The sequence below is a fragment of the Carcharhinus amblyrhynchos genome, chromosome 8 (assembly GCF_965287045.1).
Source record: "Carcharhinus amblyrhynchos chromosome 8, sCarAmb.v2.hapA, whole genome shotgun sequence".
In the NCBI taxonomy this organism is placed as follows: Eukaryota; Metazoa; Chordata; class Chondrichthyes; order Carcharhiniformes; family Carcharhinidae; genus Carcharhinus; species Carcharhinus amblyrhynchos.
Genome location: NC_137331.1, coordinates 92,783,977 through 92,805,947, shown reverse-complemented (window position 1 = coordinate 92,805,947; position 21,971 = coordinate 92,783,977). Strand labels below are relative to the sequence as shown.

Genomic DNA, 21,971 nt, shown 5'->3' with positions numbered 1-21,971 from the left:
GTTACGTCCTCTTTAACATACTGATCCTGAGAGTTACTGTCTCCTTTAACATACAGATGACTGGAGTTACGATTTCCTTTAACACAGTGCCCCCTAAAGTTTCATGAACACACTGCTACCTTGAACTATTGCCTTTTTTAACAAACTGAGCTGAGAGTTACTGTTTCATTTAACACACTGATCCCTTAGTCACTGTCTTCTTTAACACATTGATCCCAAAAGTTAATGTTTTCTTTAACACATTGATCCCTAGAGTCACTGCCCTCTTTAACATACTGATCCCTAAAGGTACCATCTTCTTTTAACAAATTAATTCCTTAAGAGACTGTCTTTTTTACCACACTGACTTGAGTATTACTGTTTTCTTTAGCACTCACACACTAAATCCAAGTGTTATGTCTCCTTTTACCTTTGCAATAATTTCACGCAACTGGTCTCCATTCTTCATGAACCCAGAATATAAAAGATTCATTAATTAAGTAACCGTCAACCTGTGAACTGATTTTTTTATTTTATCTTTTCTGTTATTATTTCAACAGGACTCAGCGCTTCCTGTCAGGCCCATTTGCTCCTGGTGTCAATTTATCACCAAAGATCCTGGCCGTTTCTCCTGATGGAAAACTTCTCTTCAGTGGCGGTCACTGGGATAACAGTCTCCGGGTTACATCACTGAGCAAGGGCAAAGTGACGGGACACATTATAAGACACATAGGTCAGTAACAGCCGATTTTCATTGCCATGGTGATACTTCTACTCATCAAGATTAACAGCAAGTAGAAATGGACATCCAGAACCAGATTTTCCTAACACAGGCTAAGTAAACGGTGTAGAACCACCTACACTGTCCATCAAACTTTGAGAGCAGAAACAGATTAGATATGGAGAAAAGTTCCACTATGTCTTGATGAATTTGACGCAGGAGATTCTATTTTATTTTTATTCCTTCATGTGATGTAAGCATTTTACTGGCTCGGCTAGCATTTATTGCCCATTAGTAATTGCCCTCGAAGGTGGTGGTGAGCTGCCCTCTTGAACTGTTGCGGTCCTAGGTACATCCACCATGTTGTTAGGAGTTCCAGGATCTTCCAGGACCTAGTGACAATAAAGAAACGGAAATACATATCCAAATAAGGATTCAAGTGATTGAAAAAGAACTTGGATGTCGTTGTGTTCCCAAACATCTGTTGCCCTTGTTCTGCTAGGTGGTAGTGATGGGATGTTTGGAAAGTGTCAAAAGACCCTTTGCAAGTTACTGTAATGAAGATTGTAGATAATACACTCTGCTGCCATTGTGGACTAGTTGATGAAGATGGTGAAAGGGGTGCCGATCAAACGGGCTGCTTTGTCAGGGATGGTATCGAGCTTCTTGAATGTTATTGGTGCTGCACTCAAAGCAAATGGAGAGCATTCATCACACTCCTGACTAGTGTCTTGTTAAAGGTGTACAAGCTTTAGTGAGTCAGGAGGTGAGTTACTCTCTGTAGTTTTCCCAGCCTCTGACCTGCTCTTCTGGCCACAGTAGTTATATAGCTGGTCCAGTTCAATTTCTAGTCAATGGATGTTGATGGTGAGGGACTATCTCCATTAACATCATAAAATTGTGGACTCTTTCAGCCATCAAAGAAACTAGATGTATATTCAAATAGCCAGGACTGAATTGAAATGCAGGTTTTACAGCCAGAAGAATGAGAAAGCGGAGAGGTACTAACGCATTTTGTTTTGGGGGGCAGGTGGCCGTGCATATGTTATGTCTAGGAAGCTTTATCTAAATCCAATGTATGTTCCATAAAGTCTACAACAATTTGATGAAGTATATAGTAAATTTATTCTGCACCTAAGCTACAGTGAATTTGAGCATTTTACTGAATTACAGAATTACATGGGATCATACAGGATTCATAGCACTAAAACTGGCCACTCAGTCCATCCAGTCTGTGCTGGCATTTAAGCTTTTCTCAAGCCTCTTCCCATCTTTCCTCATTTAAATCTATCGTCTGTCCCGTTATTTTTTTCTTCTCTAGTTTCCCCTTAAATGAATTAGTGCTATTTATTTCCACCACCCATGTGCTGATGCATTCCTCATTCTTACCTCTTTAGGTAAAGAGATTTCTTCTGAATTCTGTATTGGATTTCTTGGTGAATATCATACATTGATGGCTCCTACTTATGCTTATCCCTTCTCCCAATATCCACTCTATCAAAATTTTCCATCATTTTAAAGACCTCAACTATGTCAGCCTTCAGCTTCTTTTCTTTCTTTCCTAACATGTACATCATCCTTGTAAATCTTGTAAATCATTATATCATCCTTGTAAATCTTCTCTGCATCCTCTTCAGTGCTTCCATATCCTTTGTATAATATGTTGAGTCGAACTGCGTGCAATATTCAAAGTTCAATACAGGTTTAGTATAACTTCCCTACTTTTCAATTCTATGCCTCCAGAAATAAAGTCTAGTGCTTGGTTTGTATTTTGTTATGGCTTTGATAACCTTTGGTCCAACTTTTAGTGATTTGTCTATTTGTACTTCAAGAACCATTTCTCTGTTCCTCTATCTCTAAACTCACAGCTTCCAACTGATATGTGACTTTCCCATTCTTTGTATCAATATCTATGACCTCAATTTATCCAAATGTATTTAATTTAACAATTATTTGCCTGTTCTGAAAGTTTACTAATTTGTTGTAGTCCTCTTCAGTGTTGTTACATTCCACCTGCCACCACATCTATCACCACCCCTACTTTGATGTAATCTGCAAATTTAGCAATAGTGTTTTTGATTTCAGAGATCAAGTCATTCCTGTAAATAATTAACAGCAGTGGTTCCATCACTGATGCTTATGGAACACCATTTCCTGCCAATTCAGACTCTGAATAACTACCCTTTACTCCCCGTCTCCATTTTCTGTCTTAAAGCTAGCTAACAAACCATTCTGATAATTGTCTTCTGAATCCACATGTTCTGACCTTATTCATTGGTCTATTACGAGGCACTAGATTTGAAAATCCAGATAAATTATATCTACTACATTACCATTGTCTACCCTCTCTATTAGTTCCTGAAAATATTCAATAATGTTGGTCAAGCAAGATTTTACTTTTTTGAAATCCATTATTCATTATAATATCTTTTTTCCAGCTGTTCTTTAAATGTTCTCCTTTAGTCGGAATTCTATTATTTTTCCCACCACCAATGTTAATCATAGCTTTTATTTTGACTAGATATTGTAACATGCCTTGCACTAGACGACTGTGGCATCTATCTGATCTCCGGGTCAAGGGACACTACCTGCATAGTATGGCAGATCATTCAGCAGGTAAAAAATGTTCCTCAGAGATTTTTCTTAATTTATTGTTTTACGGGATGTGAATGTTGCTGGCAATATCAGGATTTGTGGCATTAATTACCCTTGACCTCAATGGCATCTGGCCATTTCAGAAGGCAGTTAGGAGTCACAGGCAGGCCAGATGAGGTAAGGATGGCAGATTTCCTTCCTTAAAGGATATTAGTGAACCAGGTGGGTTTTACAAAAATCACTGCTAGTTTCATGGTTACCATTACTGAGGCTAGCTTTCAATTCCAGACTTAATTAATTCACTTTAACTTGTTCTAGCTATAACACAATCTCCCCAAGATACACCATAATTGAGAAGAATGATGTTGAGAGAGTGTGTTGAAGCAGCAGACCAGAGCAATATTCCATGATAAGACTTCGATTTACATTCAATATCTCCTTTATTCATTAAGTGCATGTGGGCATCACTGTCAAGTTCAGGACTTGTTGCCCATCCCTAATTGCCCTTGAACTGAGTGGCTTGCTGGGCCATCTCAGAGGGCAGTTAAGTGTCAACCGTATTATTGTGGGCCTGGAGTCATGTGTAGGCCAGACTGGGGAAGGACAGCAGATTTCCTCCCCTAAAAGACATCAGTGAACCAGATGGGTTTTTACAACAATTGATGATAGCCACCAAGACTAGCTTTCAATTTCAGATTTATTATTTGAATTTGAATTCCAACAGCTATCATGGTGGGATTTGAACCCATGTCCCCAGAGCATTAGTCTGGGTTTTTGGGTTACTAGTCCAGTGACATCACCACTAGACCATTGTTTCCCCCTCTCATTTCAACACCATTGCCTCAGTTTATTCATGTAACAAAGAGAAGTACACTATGGAGGTTCCAACTTAAAATATTTTAAGAGAAAACAAAGATGCCCAACAAACTAAATCCTTGCTAAAGCAGAAGTGGCCAAACTTTCTGAACCTTAGAATCACTTATGATAAACTCCATTTAGGAGCTGCAAGGCAAGGGCAACCTTTACAGGTGCATTTTTATTACTATTGGACACAATTATGTGCCCATCCCCACTTAGTCCCCACACACTCACTCATGCTATCCCTCCCCACTTTGCCTATGGCACTCAGTCACTCAAGCCCTCCTCTCCATTCAGTCAAACTCAACCATCCCCTCCTCCTTCTTCATCCTCCCTGAATTTCTCCACTTTGTCCAGATGTGGGAAAGCTGGAGTGGTGAGAAGTTACTTCTGCGGCCCAAACCTCAGGCTCCATTTCCTGGCCTCACCCTTAGACTCCCAATCCCTCCACTCCATCCCATTCCCCAGCCCTTCCTCAAATAGCACCATGGGATCTTTTAAATCAACCTGAGATGGTAGACAGAGCATCCATTTAACGTCTCATCTAAAAGGCATGTCTGATGGTTCAGCGCTCAATCACACTAGACTAGTGTGTTAGTCTGGATTTTGTCCATGAATGGGCAGCACGGTGGGCTCAGTGGTTAGCACTGCTGCCTCACAGCGCCAGGAATCCAGATTCATTTCCCGACTCGGGTCACTGTCTGTGCAGAGTCTGCACGCTCTCCCCCCACAAAAAGATGTGCTGTTTAGATGAACTGACCATGCTAAATTGTCCCTTAATGTTAGGGGGATTAGCAGGGTAAATACATGGGGTTACAGGGATAGAGCCTGTGTGGGTTTGTTGTCTGTGCAGGCTCAATGAGCCAAATGGCCTCCTTCCGCACTGTAGGGATTCTATGATAAATGTCACAACTGTGACTTGAACTTGAGACTACTGCTGTTAAGCTATGGCTAATATATAGAATCCTTTTTGTGGAAAGAGTTTGAGAAATTAGTTATTATTGGTTAATAGAATGGTTCATTAATCTTTGTGAATGCTTTTTCAGGGTGGTTTTTCTTGTGGTCTGGCTCAGAAGCCAGTGCAGGTCCTCTATGGACATGACGACGCAGTCACTTGTGTGGCCATTAGCACTGAGCTTGACATGGCGGTATCAGGTTCAAAGGTGAGTCTTATGCACTGTGGCTGATTAGGAGCAGGGGGGTGGGGGGATCATCATTTGGGTTACTATCATTTAGTAATTTGGATGTTAAAACTGAGTGGGATCAGTCTGCTGAGAACTCTGTGTGCCATACTTCCTTTAGCCCTGCAGCCCTGAGAGAACCCTTCATTCTTCCAACTGTTGCTCGCCCCCCTTTCCCCCTTTCTTCATCCTAGCATTGATGGCTATGCGTTCAGCCACTTAGACCCTAAGGTCAGAAATTTCTTCTTTTATGATCACCCTTAAAGCGTAACTCTAACCAAACTTTTAATATCTCCTTCTTAGCTCAGTGTAAATTAATTGATTCCACTCCTATGATGTTGCCATGGGATATTTTCTACAATAAAAATATGATGTAAATGTGAGTTGTGAACTGGAGCAGCAATTGTGCTACTACAGATGACTCCAGGACTGTGGTCTAAGGTAGAATTGCATAATAGATGGGCCACTAACTTCAGTATGTGTTTGATGCACTTCTGTTAAGTGTGTTTAAGGCACTTTTTTATTAAAAATAGTACATGTGGCTAAGACAGTGCTGCCATACTCAAAAATACGGCTAATTGGTGATTGTTTACGAAATTAAAACAAAAAAATGCCGAATGATGCTGAATAAACTCAGGTCCAGCAGCATCTGTGAAGAAAGAAACAAAGCTAACGTTTCAAGTCCATATGATCTTCCACAGAAGTCTGTTGGACTACATTAGTCTTGGGAGAGAAGAGGTATAAACTGGGATTCAGGCTCCTTGAAAGTTTTCTAATGGTCTATGCTGGTTTACCTATACATGAATGTTTGCTGCATACTGCATGTGTTCGTGTCCTTTTATCTGTCTGTATGTACATGAAACATCAGATGTGGACAGAAAGCAGAATCAGGCTCCATGGTCAAATTACCTGCCAACTGTCACTCTCTTAAATCTTAGTCTCATTCAGGCTTGAGTTAGACTGAAGGACCTGAGAGGTCACTCGAATTTTTCAAAGACCCTAACCGTGATAGCCAGTCTCAAGCAGTGCCTTTGCTGTCAAATATCTAATGGATTGGTACTAGTCTTGTGAAAGGGGGAAGAAATAGCTTCATTCTAAAGTACTCCCCATCACTCAGATATTTTAACAAATACTTAGAAACAGCATATTCAGAGAATAGAAATGCACTGAATACTCTAGTACTAATTCTGAGAGGAAGAAAGGACATCCATTTATATAACATCTTTCATAGCTTCAGGCCATCCCAAAGCACTTTATCCCCAGTGGGTACTTTATGAAATGTAGCCAATGGAAGATCAGTGGGTTCCATTAAGCCCCATTTTGTAGTATACTGAAGTAAGAAATGGAGAAGTTGGGCAAATTATAAAATGATGCCCATGTAATAGGACCATAGGATCAATATATCAAGTTTTTAAAATTTTTACAGCAGCTAAAGGCTGAGACCTTGAAATTAAAAGCAGTAACATTGAAGCTTGTGATGCTTCAAGTACACACAAACAGACACGCGTGTGCAAGAGCACACATAGTGTGCAGCAAATATTCACCGGGAAAGACCACTAGAAAGCAGATGTAGCAGCCTCATGATAGAGGGATAGTAAAACAATGTCGAATGCAGGAAAATATTACATAAGGCTGGTACATTCATATGAATCACACCTGGTTGGTAAAGAAAAGTATCCTCAGGGTATGAGGACCATCAGGATGAATAAGCAAGTGGGAAAGATAAGAGCCAGGATAAAATGAATCTGACTGACCAAAGCCACGTGACAGAAAAAAAACAAAACATAATACACGAGGGGAGAAAGGGAGAAAAAAAAGAGGCTTAAGACTAAAGACCGAAAACCACTAAGTAAGTTGCATGCCCTTTCATCCAGAATTACTGGGGAAATATACAGCCCATCTTAGACTGTAAATCACTGTCACAGTTCATTGCTATAGTTTACATATAACTTAATAAACTTGGTGTGACCTCATTTCATTAAAATAGTTTCACAACTCCACTACATTGCCAATCCATTCCCATAACAGTTAGAGGCTCAGAGTTTCTCAAAACTATGCTGCTGCTGTATTATAGGCAGCCAATTTCCATAGAAAATTCCCACACATATCAGTGTTGTAGTGTCCAGATCATTTTTTTTAATGTTGATTTAATTTGAGGGATAAATATTAGCCAGGATATGGGGGAAAGCTTACCACCTCCTCTTCAAAATAGTGCCATGGAGTCTTTTACACCTACCTGTGGAAAGCAGGTTAGCCCTCATTTTAACATCTCATCAAAAATCTCCAGTAGTGCACCATTCCCTCAGTACTGCATTGGAATGACAGCCTAGATTTTTGTACTCGAACTCTGGAATAGAAGAAATTGAACCCATAACCTTACTTGAGAGATAAGAGTATTACCAACTGAGTCATGACTAACACATGAGATTGTCCCTAGAGAATAGAAGGTTCTAGATTCTATCCCAGTTTGGGCTACATTAGCTGATCTTAGCTGTGGCAATACTGAACTTTCTTATTTGTTCATTCTTGGCTGACAGTGTTGGTGTTGCTGGCAAGGTTGACCTTTATTGTCCATCTTTGTTGCCCTGGGTAGGTGTTGGTGCGCTGCCTTCTTAAAGCAGTTTGATACAATTGAGTAACTTGCTGGTAGCAGAGAGTACTATTTGTATTGAGCCTAGAGTTACTCACAGGCCAGAATGGGTAAGAATGACAGGATTTGTACCTTATAGGATATTAGTGAACTAAATTTTAATTTCTATATGTTTTAAAATGGAAATCAAATGCGTAAACTTTTCTTCTTTTACAGGATGGCACTGTCATTGTGCACACAATTCGACGAGGTCAGTTCATGCGGACCCTGAAAGTACCCTGTGAGAGCACTCTGCCCATGACCATTGATGACCTTGTTGTTGGACGTGAGGGCCAGATCGTTATTCACAGCAGTATAGAAAGCAGGGCACCATCAAAGGTAGATGGGGGAAGGATTAGAGGGGAGTTGAGAAGAAAGTTTTTTCACCCAGAGAGGATCCAGAACTTGCTGCCCAAAGGAGTGACAGAGGATAAACTCTCATCGCATTTAAAAAGTCCTTTGATATGCACTTGACATGTTGTATCTCCGCAAGGTTTCAGACCAAGATTTGGAAGGTGGGATTAGGCTGGATAGCTCATTTTTAACTGGCACAGGCACAATGGGCTGGAAAGCCTCCCATAAAGATTTTGATGTATTTTTTCTTGTTTCTTGAAGAAAACAACAAAGAATCATAGGAGTGACAATGACATTAGTGTTTGTGTTAATGGTCAGGGCATTATGATACCCAAATAATAGTTAGGTTGGGTGGATGAAACCAGCAGCTTCACTAGATACTGGAAGATGCTCATCTGATGGCCAATCCTCATTTTGAACTTCCATTGCTCCTCCCCATCATGGTTTTCTCAGTTTTAATTTATTCATCATAATAACGGGAACAGCTTCTTTCACTGATTTCAATCTGATGCACTGCATTGCAGGCAGGGAATGTAAATGAAACTGGAGCCACTGAGTCAGAATCAGGTGGGTTGCTTTGCCTGTGAGGCATGTGGCTGACCAGCCAAAAATCAAAATATATTCTAGTGTTTATAATTACTCAATCATTCCATCCAACTTGTGCAGTAAAAATTCCTGCAAACACCAATGACCAGTTAATTTATTTTGGTGCTGTTTTCAGTTGAAGACTAAATAGGGCAGCACAGTGGCACAGTGGTTAGCACTGCTATCTCAGAGCACCAGGGACCTGGGTTCAATTCTCGCCTTGGGTGACTGTGTGGAGTTTGCACATTCTCTGTGTCTGCATGGGTTTGCTCCACATGCTCCGGTTTCCTCCCACAGACCAAGAATGTGCAGGTTAGGTGGATTGGCCATGCTAAACATTCAATGACCCTGTCTCCACCGCACTCTGGGGAAGCAAGTTCCACAGATTCATGATCCTCTTAGAGAAAAAAATTCTCCTCAACTCCATCTTAAATGGGACATCCCTTATTTTAAAACTGCATTCCCTAATTCTGGAAGGCAATCTTACCTTCTCGCTCCACCGACTGATGGGTGGGTCAAACCATTAAGATCGCAAGAGAGCTGAGAACTTGGGTTTGTCCCCAATTTCTTGCCTCTTTCAATCTTAACGGCACCGGATATCTAGCAAGATCAGCTTCACATCCAAAAAGGATATGAGGCTGATCTCAAAATCGAAATGCTACAGTAAGTAACATTTGAATTATATTGAGCCCGGGATGCAATCATCCCAGGCTCACTTCCCTCTGTGGCCTTGCTGGCAAAGGTTTTCCCCAGTGAGGATCACAAATGGTCCCCTCAACGGCAAACTGTCCTGATGGCTTCGCCAGTAGAATCGGAGGTCATTGAGGCCCTCCTGGGAGGTTGGCAACAGGACAGTCAGCACCCTTGAGCCTGGCTTCCAGGCAGTGCCAGCTTGGCACTGTGGCAGTGCACACTGAGCACCAGGCAGTGCCGGAGGCGGGGCCTGAGGGAAAGGACCGGATTGGGTCGGACCAATTAATGGGACGGGAGGATGGTGGGGGGGAGAGGGGGGCACTCCGCAACAGCGATTGTTGGGGATGGGATGGAACTGCTGCTGCTCTGTGAAGGGGAGGGTGTGGCGAATGGTTGAGGCGTGGGGGGAGAGGTGATCGGCCGTGGAGCCCCGCAGTACTGCAGGAGTGGGGGTAGTTGGGGGGGGTGGTTGTTGGGCATGGGTGGGGGGCTGGTAAATAGCCACAGAGGCCGGCTATGGCTAGGAGAAAGATTTCTGTGCTGACATCTTGCAGCCATGTCTTTGTAATGGCTATCAGATCATTCATGTTTATTTCCATTTGTGCTGTCAATTTATCTATTTTCTGATGATAGTCCTTTACTATTCCTTTACTATCTGGCCTTATTTGCTAGCCAACTCTTAAGTTTTTATGCTCTGTCCCTTCCTGCCACATGCTGATTGCTATTTTCCTTATTGCTACCTTGCCATCTTGTTCATTTTTTGTCTTTCGTGTATCACAACTTCCCACACTTGATTCCTCCCGTCCAGTGGAAAGATATTGATTGTCTTCCTATCCAAGAGGACAGTCCCTGAATTGAATCTAGTCAATGCTAAAGCCAGGTGTTGGCCATGTTATACTGAGAATGCTGATGACGTGCTGTAGAGAAGGTCATGCTCTATCTAACCATGCTGGGAGCATTTGATTCGGCAGGGTAGAGAGAGTGGGGTGTTACACAAAAGCAAACAAGTGTTGGCTAGAATGGTATTATGAATTATGTTTCAACCAATTTTCTCTTTTTAACACCCTAGGATGGAAACCTTTAGATTCTGAAGATTAATCTATTTTTAATTTCATTAGTTACTCCATTACCATTTTCTAAAAGATACTTATTGAATTTGTTTGTTTCTCCCCATGATTTATTTTTATTTTTCCTTACCTCTGATATTTCATTCTCATCTTCTGCTGTGAAACAGACACACATGTGAAAGATTCACGATAAGTGTATCTTTTAGTAATTTATACATTTGTTTAATGGAAACAGAAAATGCTGCAATGACTCAACAGGTCTGTAGCATCTGTGGAAACAGAAACAGTTAATATTCCAGATTATTAACCTTTCATCAGAACTGTGTTTGAAAGTCAGCAGAAACAATCTTTAAGTGATCTTCTAAAGCCATTTAATATAAGACCATAAGACATAGGAACAGTATTAGACCCCTCGGCCCATCAAGTCTGCTCCACCAAACAATCATGGCTGACTTTTTTTCTCATCCTCATTCTCCTACCTTTTCCCCATAACCCCTGATGCCCTTATTAAACATCTATCCACCTATCTCTGTCTTAAAGATACTCAATGACATATCTCTCCCATATCTCCCATCTCCTTCCCTCAGTCTCAATTCATTTTATCATGGTTTTGTTTTAATCTAGGATAAAATGTTCTTGCACCTCTACTCTGTGAACGGCAAGCACTTGGCCTCTGCAACTCTGGATGAACGGGTATCTGCAGTGTGTATCGTTGGAGAGTTTGTGGTGCTGGGCACCGAACAGTGCTCACTGGAGATCCGGCACCTTCAGAGGTAGAGTGATTCAGGCTTCTGCTTCATTGTATTTGACACAAAGGACAGGTGTACTATCACTAAACTTTGAGGGAGATTGAAAGTCTTGGACATTACCAACTCAGATATATTTGTGTATTTCAAAAATACACATTTATTCATATTCCATTGCTCTGTGTGTGAAGGCACTACGAGATATGATACCGAGCCACCTGGATCAGGGGTTCCCAAAATGGGATCTGTGGATCCCCAGGGGTCTGTGAACGCTCTCCAGGTGGGTCTGTGACACTGACAGTCGGCAAGTAACCGGCAAACACTGGTTCAAAAGCACAAAGTTTAATAAGAATTATTAGAGAAAACAAGTTGGCCAATCAGAACAAGGTCTCTTGAAATAGGTTCAAAGAGGTCTTGCTCTGATTGTCCATTTGCTTTCTTCAATTTCAGTGTTGTTGGGTAGAAAAGCCTGTGGCCAAAAGAAAAGATTGCATGGAAGAGAGATGGTGATGGGATCTGGGAATGACCAGGTGGTCTCATAGCAAGCAGTGGCTGCATCTATTTTGTGGTAAAAAGGGGCTTCAACATTGAGAATTTTTGGGATTCCTGATGCTCTTGGAAGGTCACTAAGGGTTTCATGGCTCAAAGTTTGGGAAACCTTGACATAGATGAATAGAAGAAGATTCAATAGCCAGTCAATGCTAAAACCTGGTGTTGGCCAAGTTAGGCCAGGAAGGCTGATGAGATGCACATTGCCTGGCACTTGTGTGGCACAAATGTTGCTTGCCACTTTTCAGCCCATGTCATGAACTGGTTGGCGCCAGACTCTTTGGCTCCACTTTTGGTGTGCAAATGATACCAGATGGATAAGTCACTGAAACAACAACACCATCACACTGGTAAGCTCAGTTGGCTTCCTGACTGGTTTATGATACAGAGTGATGCCAATAACAACATGGGTTCAATTCTCATACCAGCTGAAATTATTCATGAGACGTGTCTTCTCAACTTTGCCCCTCGCCTGAGATGTGGTAATAGAAACATAGAAAATAGAAGCAGGAATAACCCATTTTAGCCTACTCCAGCATTCATTTCATCATGGCTGATCATCAAATTCAGTATTCTGGTTTTGTCTTCCCCCCATATCCCTTGATTCCCCTTTGACCCAAAAGCTATATCTAATTTCTTGAAATCACACAACATTTTGGCCTCAACTACATTCTGTGGTAGTGAATTCCACAGACTCATTACTCTCTGGGTGAAGAAATTTCACCTAACCTCTGTCCTAAAAGGTTTACCCCTTATGCTTAAACTGTGACCCCTAGTTCTGGACTCCCCCACCATCAGGAACATTCTTTCTGAATCTACCCTGCCTAATCCTATTGCAATTTTATAAGTTTCTATGAGATCTTCTCTCACTCTTCTAAACTTAAATAAATAGAATCCTAACCGACTTATTCTCTCCTCATATGACAGACCTGCCATCCCAGGAATCAGCCTGGTAAACCTTCACTGCACTCTTTCTATAGCAAAGACATCTTTCCTCAGATAAGGACACCAAAACTGTACACAATACTTAAGATGTGGCCTCACCAACACTCTGTACAATTGCAGTAAAACATCCCTATTCCTATACTCAATTCCTCTCGCTATACAGGCCAACATACCATTTGCCATCTTTACCCTTTGCCGTCTTTACCACCTGCTGTACCTGTGCGTTTACTTTCAGCAACTGATGCACAAGGACACCAAGATCTCGCTGAGTATCCATTTCTCTCAATTTACACCCATTCAAATAATAATGTCTTCCTACTATTGCTATCAGAGTGAGTTACCTCACATGTATCCATGTTACACTGCATCTCTCATGCATGTGTCCATTCACTCAGCCCGTCCAAATCACGCTGAAGCATCTCTGCAACCTCCTCATAGCTCACCCTCTCACCCAACTTTGTACCATCTGCAAATTTTGAGCATTTTGTTCCCTCTTCCAAGTCACTAATGTATAATGTGAACATTTGGGGTCCAAGCACAGCTCCCTGCAGTACCCCATTAGTCACTGCCTGCCAATCAGAAAAAGAGGCATTCTCCCCTCTGGACGCTGAAGCTCTGGGAATCCCCGACCCCTTCCACCTATCCTATTTGATGATCACCCAGGATTATGATGAATGGCAGAGGAGGCTTGAAGGACTGAATGGCCTGCTCCTGCTTCTAGTTTCTATGCCCCAGGTCTGAGACGGCCATCAGCATGAGACGCCGCAATCTCCTATACCACCCCCCCGCCACCCGCACCTTTCAATCCCACTACAAGTTCAAATCCCACTACAAGCCAGCCTAAAAACTGAGGCTGGGCAGAATAAAGCTCTTAAAGGGCCACAATAGGTAAATGAGTGGGTTTCTCCTCTGAGGCCCTGCCCACCCAAGTGAGAAGTTGTGTCTGGATTTGGGTGGATGGGTTCCAGGGGGAATCTCATCCATTCAATTTTACGCTTCCCGCTGCCTCAGAACCTGCCATGGGGGCTGCACAAAATCCTGCCCATGAATGACTTCTTCACACAGTAATGGAAATCTATAATTATTTCCCTCAAAAAGCTATAGATACTGAGTCAATGAAACATTTCAACTTGAATTTAAAAGACTGTTGTTGGCTGAGGGTATCAAGAGATATGGATGGATCAAAGGTGCTTAAATGGAGTTAGGTACAGATCAATCATGATCTAAGTGAATCTATGGTGAAACAGACTCAAGAGACTGAATTGTACAGTCTGTTCTCAAGTGCTGTCACATGTGTCAGAGAAACAAGGTGACTTTATTACGGTGTGCCATATTAATTTGTTGCTTTTTTTCCAGTTTAAAGAGTGCAATGCCGAAACTGGTCATGAAGGTTCCCATTCACTGTGTCTCCGTTACCAAGGATAACAGCCATATTCTAGTAGGATTAAATGATGGAAAACTGATTGTGGTGGCATCAGGAAAACCCTCTGAGGTAAAACCCTAGTCAGGAAAGCAGAAGAAGCTTGGTTGATTAACCATAACTACACAACAACTTGCATTTATACAATAGCTTTAAACAGGGAAACATCTGATGGTGCTTCGTTGAAGTGTAAAAATTAATAATGAGCCAAAGAACTTATGAGGGAGTGATTAAAAGCTTGGTCAAAATGGCAGGTTTTAGGGATGGTTTTCAACTGGAGGTGGAAACATCTCAGCTTAAATCAATCTAAAATCATAGATCCAAAACACACCAGAGACTTCAACCGATAATCTAGACTAACTCACAGGTGCAGTACTGAGGGAGTGCTGCACTGTCAGTGATACCATTCTATCAGTTGAGACATGTGTACGTTGTAGAAATTATTCCAGACGATGATTATTCAGCCACCAACACTCCCAAATCAGAGCAAGGTGCCATTTACCTCATTTTCTGCCAATGAGACCATTCTGTGCCACTTCGGTAGGCTGCAGAAAAACAATGATTAAACTTCTAATAAGTAATGCATTGACTAAGAAACATTTCATTATGGCCCATGGACATGGAAGGTGCTGTGTAAATGTAATCCCTTCTTTTCATGTGTGGGGCAGTTATAAGAAACTGGATAGACTATTTAGTTAAAATGATGTTCATTTACATCTTTTGAACCTTAGTTTAAATGCAGCTTAGACTTTGGTTCGTAGAACCAAAGAACTGTACAGCACAGAACGTAGTCATTTGGCCTACCGAGGCTGCACGAAGTTTCTCAAAGAGCAATCCAGATGGTCTCACTCTGCATAATATAAAAGCAAATTATGCAGGTGCTGGAAGCTGAAACAAAAACAGAAAATGCTGAAAAAAATTCAGCGTCTAGGGACAGGATAGATTTAATATTTCAAGTCCAAATGACTCAGAACTCTGGAGAAGAGTCATATGGACTCGAAATGTTATCTCTATTTTCTCTCTCCACAGATGCTGCTGGTCTTCCTCTCCCACACTTTCCCTATATTCTTGCAATTTATTTTTGTCCTTCAAATATTTATCTGGTTGTGTCCCATCTGCGACCCCTTCCATTTTACACTCTTGCCATGCCTCTCAGACTATTACGTATACTGCTTTCCCAATAAGGCTGAGTGAATGGACATTTTCAGAACTTGGATCGATGGATTTTTTAGTTAGATAATCATATCAAGGGATCGGGAGTAAAATCATATAAATAGATTTGAGATGTAGATTAGACATGACCATGGCTAATTGAAAGGTGGAAAGCTGTTCAGAGTCAGCGTCGAAAACAGTCACGTGGATTAGATACTGGAGGATTGCTGTGTCCACAGATCCACAACTCAATAGTAGTCAGCACCTCCAGGACAGAACAAGAGGGAATGGAGATGGAGAGATGGCAGCAGCACATTTTATTTTAATCCCTGCACTTCTTTCAGATGCGTTCAAGCCAATTTGCCAGGCGGCTGTGGAGTTCCACCAGGCGTATTTCCCAAGTGTCGTCTGGAGAAACTGAGTACAACAAGACTGACACGAGTACAAAGTAGAACTTGCCTTTGCAGGCTACATTCCACCAAGAATCCACCTGCTGTTACAATCTTCATAAAAAAAACTTTTCTATTTATTTAAAAACTTTAAAAAATGTGCAAACTCAGCTAAGCTGGCAGGCTGGAGAAGCAGAAGTCTTCTTCGTCCACATGTGATGATCTGCATTCACCAACCAAAGCGCCTGTTCAGATCCAAAGGATTTAATACGTTGAATGTTTACAAGGAATGTGGAAAAAGGATCCGATGCCTTAATACTGCGAGGACTTTTAAAATATATTTCTAGACAATTGTCAACCTTTGACAACAGTCTTCTCTCTGCACAGTGTAAACTTCTGGTTACATATAGAATGATATGGTTATTATGAGGGCATGAAGATGTTAATAATTGGGTTTCAGAGGGGACTTTTTTTTGTGGGCAGAACACATTTTTTACCAATGTTCTGAATCTTCATCTTTTCTATTTTCTCGTCACGGTTATGCATTATAGACACAACAAGATACATTGGTAAAAATTAAAATGCTTGTACAGAACTGTTGTTATCCACCAACATTTGATATAAAAGTTGCCTGCAGTAACAGATGGTGCATAAGTCTGCCACATTAACAATTGGTTTATAAGTCACTTAGTGATCTAATGTCATCCATTTCCATACTTTAAATCTGCCATTTTTGTAGTTTTAATCAGAGTCACTTACAACACAGAAAGACATTCAGCCCATGGTGTCTATTGGCAATTCAGTCAGTCCCATTCACCCACTTTATCTCTGCAGCCGTTCAAGTTCATTTTCTCCAAGTGCCCTTCCATTTTGCTTTTGAAATCATAGATCACCTCTGCTTCCAGTGTTCTCATGAGCAGCAGGTTCCTGATAATTACTAACTTGCTGAATAAAATTCTTCCTCATGTTCCCCCTACATCTCTTTCAAAACTTTAAATGGGTATCCCCAGTCCTGTTGGCATCAACTAATGGGAACAGTTTTTCTTTGTCTACCTTATCTAAACTTGCATAATCTTGTATACCTCTATCAAATCTCCCCTGAATCAGCTTTGCTCCCAGAAGAACAACTTCAAACTAATCTTGTAGCTAAATCTCTTATAAGTAAATTTTACTATATCTGTTAGTGCTGAGTAGACTGTAACTGTTAGATCAAAGTCCCTGAAACCAGGATGTCATTCAAGCTCCCCTCTCCAATTTATGCAACTGAGCATTGGATGAAAGCTTTTACTGCAAAGGAAGCCAGTTCAATGATAACGCTGTTCTTGCCAACTTGCTGTTTTAATAAATATAAGATCTTGTGCCTCACCTTCAGATAGGAGCACCACTCCAAGAGAGCGCACAACAGGAAGTTGTGAGCTGTGAATCTCACTAGTGTTATTTGAGATTGCTTGCTGTGTAACTATCATCTATTATAGTGCACCATTTATGTCTGAAGGAGCAGAATTACCTTCATTATGCTCTGTCAATTCATTTTTCACAAACCACAATATCCAGTAACAATGCCAATGGTCACATTGGGCAGGATACTGGAGGGTTGCTATGTCCACGGACCCACAGCCTAACAGTCAGCACCTACAGGAGAGAAAGGGGATGAGGAGTCGGTGGTAAGACATCTTATTTTCATCCCTGCAGTTCTTTCAGATGCATTCAAGCCAATTTGTTTGGCAGCTGTGGAGTTCAACCAGATTCTTTTCCCAAGTGTCTTCCAGAGAAACTGGAACAGCAAGACTGACACGAGCACAAAGTAGGTCTTACCCATGACAGGCCACATTGCATCAAGAATGTGGCCCCAAAGATGTGCTCTTAGGCTGATTGGTTTTACCAAATTGACACTATTCTCCCCTGTATCTGGCTAAGTTAGGGGTTCCATTCGTAGACACACAGGGTAGAATAGGTGTAGGGTGATGCGGCGGCGCGGGCTCGTTGGGCCGAAGGGCCTGTTTCCCGTGCTGGGTTGTTCTTTGTTCTTTGTTCTAATCCACCTGCTGTTACAAACTCATAAACAACTTTTCTATTTATTTAACTTAAACGAGCAAAACCTTTGTGAAGCTGGGTCAACATTATTGCAACAATGCCTTTTCCAATCTTGTCACCCAGGGAGGCTATTTTTCTGCTCTATCTGGTCTCCAATCTCTTTCTGTTGTAACTTTTCTATATCATCCCCAATTTTAAAGATGATAGTTCCTTTTCTTAAATCTGTCTCAGCTGTAAATGGATATTCTTCTTCCTTAGATTCTTAATCTTGATACAAGATACTGAGTACTACTTCTATTCCTACTCTTAACCTTCCTTACTTACATCCAGGACTGCTGAAATCATGACTTACCATTCGTTCTGCAGTCTACATACGTTAACTGTTAATTACTGTTTAATTTAATTGCCGTTCTTTGATTTATTGTCTTCCCTTCCACTCTCTTCAATATTACATATCCTGCATGACAAATTTTAGATTTTCATTTTCACGTTTCAATATTAGAGTTTTTAAGTTGGCTCCTTTAAAAAATTGCATGCTGCCACTTGATTGGTTTCAGAATCAAAATTTACTGTCCTGAATTCTCTGGCCATACACACTCTGCTGCTGCCAATGCAAATTTGGTGCTCAGCCAAATCTCTTTTCTTTGTAGCGGGACCGGAGAATCCCAGCTGTGGGCAAGGCCAGAGAATCTGGCCCAATGTTTTTGAGGGCTGATGCAAATTTCCCAGTTGAAATATGATCAATCTGTAATTGGGGTGTAACATTTTGTCTCAGTCCTCTTGGGCAGTCAGGAAGAAAAGTGGGGCATCAGACCAGTTTCCCTCTCCTGATCTCTGCAATCACTTGAGGTGGCCTCATTCTTATCAGGTTAAACAATGTCGTAACACTGTTGGGTTCTGATGTAACACATGGGCAATTGGGTGAAATTACAGTCACAAGTCCCTGGAATTAATCCACCATCTTCAGGAAATAAATGGAAAGGCAAAGGAAGATCAAAGAATGATGAATGTCCACTTCATTTGGTTTTAGGACATTTTAATATATTATTGTTGTATTTTGACTTGGTTTGAAACTTGGGATACTGCTGGACTAGAAGTTGGAAATCTGGACAAGGTTGTCTTTTCATTTCTCACAGGATTGAGCTACTTATATGGTACATTTTCATTCCATGTATCCACCCCCCAGGCCCATTACCACCACCACCTTAACTCTGACTGTCTTCTTTGTGGTTCAACAAATTTTACCTCCTTAAAAATGGAGTGCTCCATTGTAATTCCTAATTATTCGTAAATGGCTGAGGTGAATACCTAGTTGAGAAACACACTGTTTTTCTCAAAACAGTTCTTCTAAACAAAACATCTTTTTAAAATTCATCAAAAACATTGCATTTGTTTTTCTGTAAGTTATTTTTTAGACCCTGTTACATTATGAATCTTAAAGTGTATTTTGAGTATACTGGCTTTTAAGAATTATTTTAATAGAAACTACTTCAATTTACCAATAAGAGTTACGGGAAAATGGTTATAGTTCACCACACTACTCATTTCCAGGGTTTTTTCAGCAGGATCTATCAAAACCACAATATTACCACATCTAGAAGGACATTCTGATTTGGACATAAATCGCTGTTCCTTCATCATCACTGGATCACAATCCTGAAATCTCCTACCTAAGAGCAGTTTGGGTGTACATATACCGCAAGGACTGCAATGGTTCATGAAAACAGCCCACCAACACCTCTAGGAACTAGGAATTGGCAATAAATGCCTACATTGCTACAGCCCGCAGACATTATTTTAAAACAGTATGCACATGCAACATTTGGCCTTGGCCCAGCAAGTGCAGAAAGTGTTTCATGATTTGATGTTGGGGGTTGTATGTGTATTGGATAACAGAAAAGTGTCTCTGTTTGACCAATGAAGACTTACCTGAGTAATGAGAAGTTATTCTAGTTAGGCTCCATCTTTTGAAATCTTGCATGCAACATGCATTTGAGCCACACAGGCTAGCAAGACCACTGTTTCTTGATTTGGACTGACTAGGCACCTCTCAGTTTGGGCTATGGTGGTGGAGACGCCAAAGTTGGCCTGAACAACCTTGGGCTATGAGTTTAAATGGAATAAATCTGCAGTAACTCCTGTTGCAATTACATGTGTGGACACTGATGAGCATGACTTGGGTTTGTCTTCTCTGATCTTTATATGAGTTATTGGACTGCTGACACTTCAGATGAAGTAGCTCTTTACTAGAGGTCCTAAATCTGTATTTAGAATCAACCATATTTAAAATCCTACCTAGATGAATCTGACAGCAACATTAGCTCCAAATCTTACATTCTTAGAATGAAGACTCTTAAGAAGGAAGCCTTACAATTTAGCTGTGGTCCAAACTGTCATAGTGATCAGGCGCGAGTCTCTGCACCAAGTAAATTTATCACACCCATTAGAATCACAGGTCAGAGGTAACAATATATTTTGACCTCGGTGTAATAAACATACAAGGTAATATGAAGTTACTATTGTCTCAACCAGTATAATATCAGTACATTACAAACAAATTTTTATAAGCCGCTCATTCCAACTGATTTCCCAGGGATCTTTATATTTCCTTCCCTCCATTTTGCACCCCCCACTATCCCTTTGTAAAGAGATCAACATAATTGAAATAATGTTAAAAAAAATCACTGTTTGTATTGGATCAGAAACTGTGTCAAAGCCTGGAAGACTAAAGGTGACCCCCAGAATCACTATCCTCTGGGCATCAGTAGCCAATCCCCAGCCCCTGTTTCATAGGTCAAGATGGGGAATTCCCAGCTTTGAGAATCCTTGCTGCTACTTCTTTATGCAGAGGCTCCACCACAAACAAAGGTCACAGGCCCTGGCATCTCTTCACTACCTAACTTGTGGCCTTTCCTCCATTCTCCTGGTAATGTTCTAATGGAATTGCGCCCAGTAAGTCTGTACTTTTGAGCCTACATCCAGGAAAACAGGCTGCTGGTTGGGATCAACCAGTGGGCCCAACAATCCCAATTTGGGGGCACTTTTGGACTCATCTACTTCTTCCAGCCAGGACTCTACCTCAGTAAAAACTGAGCTGGGGAGAAAGAAAGATGATTTCCCATACCGATCATCCAGTCATCATTGCCAGAATATGCACATATCACAGGGTTGTTATAGCGCAGAATACTGTCTTAAAATAAGGGAACATCAATGTCAAATTTAATTCTAGCAGGCTGAATACTGTGTTTTTCTTGTGTAAATTTTTAATGTGTAAGCACATTGATTTATTTTGGCTTCTTGGAGGCATGAGAGGAAAATAACATGATTGTCAGAATGGGCAAGAAATTTGATTCAAGATCTGTCGCCATCTATTAGAGCACTATCATTCAAAAAGAAAGTTATTTCTACGTGGAATAGTGATTTGTGTAGCCGACTTCTTTTGGAGAAGTTTTGATAATGGAGGGTGGTTGAAGCTTTCAGTCTTGGTGTTCTGCACCATGGGCATTTACCATCGCAGTGGTGAACATCAAGGGACACGGCTATGGGTATTCTTTCTGTCAGCAATTTTTTTGAAATGAGATAAAGTGAAAGCCAATGCAGTCACTGCTTGGATTTGAAGTTTCTCTTTTTAAGAAAAGAACATCTGCCTTTATGTTTATTCCACTGCCCGATTGCAGGGTAGATTTTTTGATGAGTACGTTCCCATGGACATTTGAGTTTTCTAATCTCAATGCGTCTATGTACAGATGTATGTTTCTTTACTTTCTGTTGGTATGTGTGTGTGTATGTGTGTACATGTGTGTGTATACAGATTATATTAAAAGGGAAAAAGATGCCTTAAATGTAAAATTCAGTGGCCTTTTTTAATCTGTGCTTGTTCTCCTACTGCTTGTGAATGTGAACTTTTGCTTTGAAACACACTGAAAATTGGAAAACGTTTTATATATATATATATAAATATATATATATTTAAAAATGCTATGTTGTGATTGTCTCTGTACAGAGTTATCTTGCTGAGTTTTTAGATAACATGCCTTTCGAGAAGATTCCTACTGGTGCTAAATCTCACTTTCA

At 40.9% G+C, this 21,971-nt stretch overlaps 1 protein-coding gene across 1 annotated transcript in view; it reads left to right on the top strand.

Moving 5' to 3' along the window:
- The window catches only part of nbeal2 (neurobeachin-like 2), a 227,477-nt gene extending 209,777 nt beyond the window's left edge, over positions 1-17,700 (top strand). The window contains exons 49-55 of the mRNA XM_080194499.1: positions 540-712; positions 3,222-3,316; positions 5,200-5,316; positions 8,141-8,302; positions 11,287-11,435; positions 14,259-14,394; positions 15,819-17,700. Of these exons, the coding sequence (XP_080050625.1) occupies positions 540-712; positions 3,222-3,316; positions 5,200-5,316; positions 8,141-8,302; positions 11,287-11,435; positions 14,259-14,394; positions 15,819-15,926 (940 nt within the window). The 3' untranslated portion in view covers positions 15,927-17,700. The remainder of the gene's footprint in view (positions 1-539; positions 713-3,221; positions 3,317-5,199; positions 5,317-8,140; positions 8,303-11,286; positions 11,436-14,258; positions 14,395-15,818) is intronic.
- Positions 17,701-21,971: the final 4,271 nt, after the last annotated feature.